This window comes from Pangasianodon hypophthalmus, chromosome 5, assembly GCF_027358585.1.
Source record: "Pangasianodon hypophthalmus isolate fPanHyp1 chromosome 5, fPanHyp1.pri, whole genome shotgun sequence".
NCBI classification, from domain to species: Eukaryota; Metazoa; Chordata; class Actinopteri; order Siluriformes; family Pangasiidae; genus Pangasianodon; species Pangasianodon hypophthalmus.
The window spans coordinates 32528800-32537623 of NC_069714.1; the positions used below are offsets into that span (position 1 = coordinate 32528800).

General features: G+C 43.8%; 1 protein-coding gene across 2 annotated transcripts; it reads right to left on the bottom strand.

The window, feature by feature from the left end:
* Window positions 1–634: 634 nt before the first annotated feature.
* On the bottom strand, window positions 635–8634 carry tra2b (transformer 2 beta homolog). 2 transcript variants are annotated; one of them, XM_026911936.3, is made up of 9 exons: window positions 8455–8611; window positions 7113–7381; window positions 5708–5844; window positions 2685–2844; window positions 2342–2530; window positions 2092–2207; window positions 1911–2006; window positions 1735–1808; window positions 635–793 (listed from the first exon to the last, which is right to left on the bottom strand). In XM_026911936.3, exons 2-9 carry the CDS (start codon window positions 7116–7118, stop codon window positions 783–785), a joined length of 789 nt encoding a protein of 262 aa, XP_026767737.3. In that variant the 5' UTR covers window positions 7119–7381; window positions 8455–8611; the 3' UTR covers window positions 635–782. The 2 variants fall into 2 exon arrangements, with proteins under 2 accessions (XP_026767737.3, XP_026767736.3); XM_026911935.3 differs by lacking the exon at window positions 7113–7381 and having other exon boundaries at window positions 8455–8634.
* Window positions 8635–8824: the final 190 nt, after the last annotated feature.

Here is an 8824-nt window from a genome sequence, read left to right on the forward strand (position 1 = left end):
TTTACTCGTTCGTGAATAGGTCACATGATCAGGATTACATCTCTAACCACTGTGTACACTATACATGTTAAATAAATTAAAAAACGTTTAGCTAACATTAACTGTGCAGTTAAATACAAGTAATAAACAAAACAATAAAAAGCAGACGTTATTATTATTGCTATAATTTCAGTACAGGTTTGCGTTTTATAAACTTCATACAGTTAATTGACTAATGACCGTTACAGCAGCCGACCAATCAGCAGCTTCACACGCTTTCCCACACTTCTGGATTCTTCCATTAATCTGATAATCAGACAGTGAAAATGCTGATTAGTTTTCTATAACAGCAGCTCTGACAGTAGTGCAGGTTAATATTAATGCGCTCGTTCTAATACGTTATATTTTCCATAGTAACAGCTCATTCACAGGGACGTGTGTAAATCATTCAAACAGTGACGTTTTCTGTAAGGAGATATTTATGGAAGGAGTCTCCAGTGTCAGTGCTTTGTAACAGTCAGAGGTAAAGCTGTAAGTTTACAGAGAGAGGAACAAAGAGACGTTCGCAAATTATTTTGTATCAGAAACACAATGAAGAGAGGTGGTGTAACGTAATCTGGTTTATTGTGAGAAAACCATCAGCTTTAAAACACACACACACACACACACACACACACACACAGACACACACACACAGCTTCATCACTAGAACAGTCACATACACGGCTCGGCTTCAGCTGCCTGAACTCTAAACTCACAGCTGGATTAAAAATAACATCATCAGAGTTCAACACAGACGGGGATCAGTAGTGACCTGAGGAAAAAACAGGATTGTGTTAATTACATGCAAAACCTATTGCATAATTAATAAATAATAAACAAATTAATTAAAATGTAATCAGCTTTTGAGATGAAATAAATATATGTAGAAAAGATTCAGGAGAGAAAATATTTTAAAGAAATAACATCTAATAATAATATAAAAGAAAAATAGGACAAGACAATTATTAATTAATTAATTAGAAATATTAAGCAAGACAGGAGAAAATATGAAAAACCACAATGAAAAAAATGTCTGCAATATTTTTAAAGGAATGTAAAAAATGTAGTAAAAAATAAAAATTGCAATAAACAGTAATTCCTAACATTACAGAGAATTATAGTGATAGTGAAGTGACTTGTGGCCAAGTGTGGTGACCCATACTAGGAATTTGTGCTCTGCATTTAACCCATCCAAGTATATACACACACACACACACACACACACACACCCGGAGCAGTGGGCAGCCTTTTTTGCTGCGGCACCCGGGGAGCAGTTGGGGGTTCGGTGCCTTGCTGAAGGGTCTCACCTCAGTGGTGGTATTGAGGGTGGGAGAGAGCGCTGGTCATTCACTCCCCCACCTACAATCCCTTCCGGACCTGAGACTCGAACCCACAACCTTCAGGTTCACCTTCGGGTTGCAAGTCCGAGTCTCTAACCATTAAGCCACGACTGCCCCCAGAATTATTTGAATAATAATCAATAAATAAAAGCTAGAATTTTTTCTTCTCCATGGTTCAGAAAAACAGATAACTAATAATTATTTATATAAAACAGTAGAGAGCATTCAGTACATTTTAACTGAAAAAATAAGGACTTAAACATAAAAATATAAACACTAGAGAGCAGCATTTAGAATATATTTAAATGCAGCATTACTGATGGTTATAACACCAATGTGTGTGTGTGTGTGTGTGTGTGTGTGTGTGTCTCACGGGGGGAGTAGGAGCGAGAGCGTGAACGTGAGCGATATCCACCACGGCTGTAGTACGGAGATGGAGACCTCCTCCTGTAACACACACACACACACACACAGGTTAGTGTAATCTGTTAAAGCATTAATAATGTGAGTAAAACACTGACGTGTTGTTCTGAACACGCTTCGTCTGACCTGTACGATCTGCTGTAGTAATCACGGTCGTCATAGCGATCGTAGCCTCGATCGTAATAATCATGACGCCGACTCAGACTGGGACCTCCACCTCCACTGTAACACACACACACACACACACACAGGGTCAACACCAGCTCCTAACACACCAGTACCTGACTAACGCTCCTCACACACTCACTATGTGGGCCGGCCCATGTAGATCCCTGGAGTGGGGGTGTGTGGCCTCTTGGTGATGGAGAAGTCCACTCGGATCCTGCGGCCGTCCAGCTCCATACCGTTTGCTCTCTCTTTTGCCTACGCATACAAGACGAACATCGTGATTATGAAGCGTCCATGTTAACGTTAGTATCATGGTGTACAATGCCAGCGATGGACTTGTGGTGTGTCCCGTGTTCGGTCGTTTTAACAGAAACCGAAAGTGAACACACCTCCTGTGAGTCCTCTTTGTTCTCGAAGTAAACAAAGGCGAACCCGCGCGAGCGGCGCGACTGCTGATCGTAGACAATGCACACGTCTGTAAGTGGGCCGTACTTTGAGAAGACCTCCCGCAGATCTCGCTCTGTGGTGTACAAACTCAACCCGAACACTCCTAAACACGTGTTCGGATCAGGGTTCGCCTACGAAACATCACAACAAATACGGAGTGAAAACCACGGCTAAAGCGATTATTCCACGCACCCTTACTGAGAAGTGGTAGGGATACGAGCAGCTGACCAGTCAACAATAACAGTCAGAATACAGTTAAAAGTTCATCATGTGTTTAAGACTCACTCTGTTGCCTACGTGTCGCCTGCGGTTGCTCATGGGGGAGTGTGAGGGGCTCCGTCGTCGTCGCGAATCCCCGCTGTAAGAGCGGCTGCGCGAGCGGCGCCGCCGAGAGCGAGAGCGTGAGCGACTGTAGCGCCTCCGAGAGCTGCGATGAGAACGAGAGCTGTAGAGAGAGATCAAGAACAAAACATCAGGGATCAGGCAAGTAATGCTACCCTGAGCAGCCTGATAATGGCCCTGTGCTAGCATGCAGGACTTTTAACACATTCTTCCGCCTGTGCACAAACAGAGCAAAGTACAGAAGGAGTACAGGTAAAGCCAGAGGGAAAGCGGGCGAGGGGTACGGGTAAAGCCAGAGTGAAAGTGGGCGAGGGGTACGGGTAAACCCCAGAGGGAAAGCGGGCGAGGGGTACGGGTAAACCCCAGAGGGAAAGCGGGCGAGGGGTACGGGTAAACCCCAGAGGGAAAGCGGGCGAGGGGTACGGGTAAAGCCAGAGGGAAAGCGGGCGAGGGGTACGGGTAAAGCCAGAGGGAAAGCGGGCGAGGGGTACGGGTAAAGCCAGAGTGAAAGCGGGCGAGGGGTACGGGTAAACCCCAGAGGGAAAGCGGGCGAGGGGTACGGGTAAAGCCAGAGGGAAAGCGGGCGAGGGGTACGGGTAAACCCCAGAGGGAAAGCGGGCGAGGGGTACGGGTAAAGCCAGAGGGAAAGCGGGCGAGGGGTACGGGTAAACCCAAGAGGGAAAGCGGGCGAGGGGTACGGGTAAAGCCAGAGGGAAAGCGGGCAAGGGGTACGGGTAAAGCCAGAGGGAAAACGGGCGAGGGGTACGGGTAAACCCAAGAGGGAAAGCGGGCGAGGGGTACGGGTAAAGCCAGAGGGAAAGCGGGCGAGGGGTACGGGTAAAGCCAGAGGGAAAGCGGGCAAGGGGTACGGGTAAAGCCAGAGGGAAAACGGGCAAGGGGTACGGGTAAAGCCAGAGGGAAAGCGGGCAAGGGGTACGGGTAAAGCCAGAGGGAAAGCAGGCAAGGGGTACGGGTAAAGCCAGAGGGAAAGCGGGCAAGGGGTACGGGTAAAGCCAGAGGGAAAGCAGGCAAGGGGTACGGGTAAAACCAGAAGAACCAGAGCTGGAAGCTGCTTGATCTCAATTGCAGTACCCCCTAATGACCCGATCAGCTACGGTTCTCTCTGAAGGTTTTGGAATAGCAAGGCTAATTCTTTATTTTTTGCTTTACGCTGACGACATTTGGGTTTGAGATCAAAAAATGAATCAGAGACAATAGATCATAATTTCAGCTTTCATTTCCAGATATTTATATCTAGGCGTGTTAAACAACTTTCTTCTTCTTCTAAAACCTTTGATTGTAGACCCAATTTTAGCTGAACAAAAGTATTGGAACAGATAATCTTGAAGTAAATAACACTTAATATTTGGTTGCAATAACTGCATCAAGCCGGTGATCCACTGACATCAAACTGTTGCATTCTCCTTTTGTGTTGCTTTTCCAGGCTTGTAGCGCAGCTTCTTTCAGTTGGTGTTAGTTTTGGGGGGTTTCTCCCTTCAGTCTCCTCTTCAGGAGGTGAAATGCTGCTCAGTTGGGTTAAGGTCTGCTGATGGACTTGGTCAGTCTAAAACCTTCCACTTTCCCCCTGATGAAGTGCTTTGTTGTGTTGCAGTGTGTTTTGGGTCGTTGTCTTGCTGCATGATGAAGTTATTCCCTATTAGATGCATTTCTCTGTAAATTGCAGACAGAATGTTTCTGTAGACTTCTGAGCTCATTCTGCTGCTACCATCATGAGCTCCATCATCAATACAGATTAGTGAGTCTGTTCTAGAAGCAGCCATGCAAGCCCAAGCCATGACACTACCTCCACCATGCTTCACCCATGAGCTCGTATGTTCTGGATCATGAGCAGATTCTTTCCTTCTCCACACTTTGGCCTTTCCATCACTTTGGTAGAGGTTCATCTTTGTTCTAAAACTTTTGTGGCTCATCTCTGTTTTCCTCTGTGAATTCCAGTCTGGCCTTCTGACTCTTACTGCTGATGAGAGGTTTGTGTCTTGTGGTGTGGCCTCTATATTTCTGCTCTTCTTTGAGCGGTGGATTGTGAAACCTTCACCCCTGCATTGTGGAGGTTGTTGTTGATGTCACTGACTGTTGTTTTTGGGTTTTTCTTCACAGCTATCACAATGTTTCTGTCATCAGCTGCTGTTGTTTTCCTCATCCAACCTGTTCCATGTCTGGCTGTTAGTACACCAGTGGTTTCTTTCTTTTTCAGGACATTCCATGCCCAATGCTTGTGCAATGGCTCTGATAGATTTTCCCTCTTTTCTCAGCTTCAGATTGGCTTGCTTTTCTCCCATAAACAGCTCTCTGGTCTTCATATTGGTTTATCCTTTTTTAACAACAAACACAGTTTTCACAGATGAAGCCCAGGGCTCAAACCAAGAGCAGATATTCAGAGCTATTAATTGTTTAAACAGTCAGTCTAACAGGACACACCTGGGCAACAAGAAACTCAAGAAAGATTGCTTGTTGTGTAACACGTCTAGATGTAAATATCAGGAAATCAAAGCTGAAATTCTGATCTCTCATCTCATATCCATCTTTTGATCTCAAACCACAAATATCTTCAATGCATAGCAAAAAGAAAAGAACCAGTCTTGCTGTTCCAATACATTTGCAGAAAACTATATTTATTAAAGGTGCATTAAGTAAGATTAGCCAATTTGTTTCCCCAAGTTTAGCTCTATAACGGTTAAGTAGGTGGATTAGACATTTGAATGATTTTTTTAACACCTTGCAGGTTTTTTGTACAAGTAAGAAATAAAAAAAAAAATGAACTTTTGCACCTTTAAGCCAAGCACTTTGAGTGTAGTGAAATGCAGTGCATCCTCAGGACTGGAGTTTAGAACCTCAGTGATAGTGCTGAAATATACAGAACAGCCTTCTACAGGAGCGCTCTCCACACCAAGCACACACTTCTGAAAAACATTCTTGATGTTGTTTGTGTTCATGCGAGAACTTACCCTGATTTGGAGCGTGACCAGGAGCGTGATTTGGAGCGCGAGTCGCGTTTGGAGCGAGCGGTCGAGTGTGCTGGGGATCGGCTTCTTGATTTGTGTGAACCTCGGGGACTCGCACTCCTCGACGCTGATCGCGATTCCTAAATCAATCACACACAGGCACCGTTACTTCTACATACAGGTGTGTATCATCGAACCTAAAAGGTGTGACCATGTTGTTTATCTAAGGCATGTGTCGATACGTGAGGTACAAGATCAGATGTAAATGTATATTCCGGCTGCGCTGGGGAGTTCTGTCCGCTGTGATTACTTACACTCTTGTCCGGGGAGCAGATTCATTAGACTAGATGCTCAAAATGAGGAACCTCAGATAACTAAACCTAAACCTTCTCATCCTGAATAAAATGGGCAATTCTGCGCTCGTTATTAAGCGCACACTCATGTTAACTGTAAAGAATCATTTATAGCCACATCTAGGCCGCAGTCTCTTCTGAAGGTGGTTAAGGCTTCAGGCCACTGATCAGGAGGTTCTGAGTTCCTACCATGGCTAAGCTTTTGAGCTCCTGACCCTCGACTACTCAGTTCTGTCCTGTTTCATCTGTAAGTTAAATGTAAACATTCACCTACTGACACTCATTTTATCGACTCCACCTGCTGCACAACCTCAACAGGGTCCATGGAGAACCCCTTTAAGAAACCTTAAAGAAACCTTAGAGAAACCTTAAAGAACCCATATTTGACTGTAAAGCATGAAGAATGTGCAGTTTGATGGTTTCTACATGATCTTAAGCTGCCTGGATGTCCAGTGAGAACTGACATGAGATTTTACGCTCGATTTAGTTTTCTTTTTCTTGTTAGTATTACAATATAGCATATTATTTTATACTATAACTTATGAATTCATCAGTTGAAAATGCTGAACATTGCGTAAAGAAAAACTTGTCAGGCACCAATTAAGCAGGTTTTTTTCTTGGATTCAAACCTGAAGAAAGGGGCTGACGCTCAATCTGACTGAAATGACGTGAAAAATCTGCAACAGAACATAATGCTACAAATCTCTGGCATCGTGAACAGTGTCTAAAGGTCAGTGGGCTTACCTGCCCTACAACCCTGTGGTGATGTCTAAGCCGTCTCTGTGTAAACCCAGTGACACTCAACAGCGCCACCCCCTGGCACTTCCATCTGTTCTGTGCAGTTAAACCATTAATGGAGATTTTTTGTGGGGAAAATCAACATCACAGGCCCAGTGAGGACACCAGACTAATTCCTACCTGAGCGGCCTACTTCCTGAAGGAACATGGTGGTGGTGCAGTAGTGTGTAGATGATCGGCACATGCCTGGTGATGATCAGTGTGTGATCAGTGTGTATTGTGTGTAGAGAGCATGCACGCGAAGGACAGACACATACAATCATATTTACTGAGAGTGGACAACTTCACGTTAACTCCATTACTTCAACCCCCTCTGTTCTTCTTTCTTCCACTTCATTTGTGTCATGTGTCTGCCTTCAACTGCTTCCTTCTTCCCCTCATCCTGTCCCTCTGCCCATAAACGCTACACACCGCCACGGGAGCTTCACGCACCGCCGTTAGCATTAGCATGCAACTCTGTCTTTTTTTTTTTAAAACAGTCATTATAAACGTCATCTGACTTCATCTTCTGACTTCTCTTCTTCTCCTTAACAAAAGAAGAACAGCGTGAGGAATGAGCATCACATCACAACCATCACACAGCGGCCATCTTTAACACAAACGCACGCCATCAGCTGGGACATGTCCGGGGTACGAAGTTCACTCATTAATATTATTATTATTATTATTATCATTATTGTTATTATTATTGTTGTTGTTGTTGTTGTTATCCTGCAGGATGACGCAGCTGCCAGGCCTCGTGATGAGTCTCACTGCACGGTACAAAAGCAAACTTCAGACACCAGACATGCCTCAGCTGACTGACCACATCTGGGTAAAGTGGAACGTCAGGCACATTTAAATTTTTGGATGCGTTGCTTTTATAGCAAACATTATGGTAAAAGGACAATGAGCTCTTGTTTGTCTCGTGTTTTATAATCCACTTTCTGCACCCTTATGGTATAATTCTCTAATAACCACGATGACTGGGCTGCTTCCAGTTTTATAACTTCTACACATTACACATCCCATTTTTAATCATTTAACTCATTAAACAGTATAAGCAGTTGTTAGGAAGACCTTCTGAATAAGCATTAGCAATTAAAGATGTGATAAAGTATTTAAGTTTAGAATATTGCTTATAAAAATTAATAATATAACATTCAATATGAGTCATTATTATTATCACAACTATTTTGCGTCCTCATTTTAAGTTAGTTGTTAATTTAGATCAAGTTCAGTTTAATAAGTGTTTGGTCTGCAAACCTGTACAGAAATTTTATTTATTTAACTTTATTTGAAATTAGAACTGATTCTTCAAACCCTTCATAAACAAACGCTGGTATGGAGGAGTCAGCTCTGCGCATGCGCGGTTGCGGTCCAAACGCTTTGCAAGCCGCGCGCAGCCGCGCATGCGCAGAGTCTGAACTAGGCCGACAGCATCACTAAAAAATTATAATATTAACTACATTTTTATAATGTTTACCACACAAACTACAGGAATGAAAAACAAACAGGATTATTTCCAACTTGTCGCATCAAAGTGGTAATTTTTAATGTTAGCTCACCAACATGCAAATGACAACAAATAAAAATGATTAAAATGACACATTTACTCACTCGCTCAGTGAAATTCTTCTCCGTGTCGCTCATTGTGTGAATCTGTGTGTGAATCTGTGTGTGAATCTGTGTGATATGATCGTTTCAGAGACTTTAAAGCTGAATAACAGTTATTTATCTGCGGTTCTGCGCGCGCACCTCGCAACTGCTAGAATGTGGGCGTGGCTAATTATACAGAGGCGGAACCAGCAGCCGCGAGAGAAGCAGGTGATTGGCTGTCGCAGGGAAGAAGGTGATTGGCTGTCGCAGGGAAGCAGGTGATTGGCTGTCGCAGATGACGATCCGGGCGTATTCACATATCTCCACTTATTTTTTATTAACTGACTGCGCTGTTGTTGCAGATTAAGAATTTCTCTCGCATTTTATACTT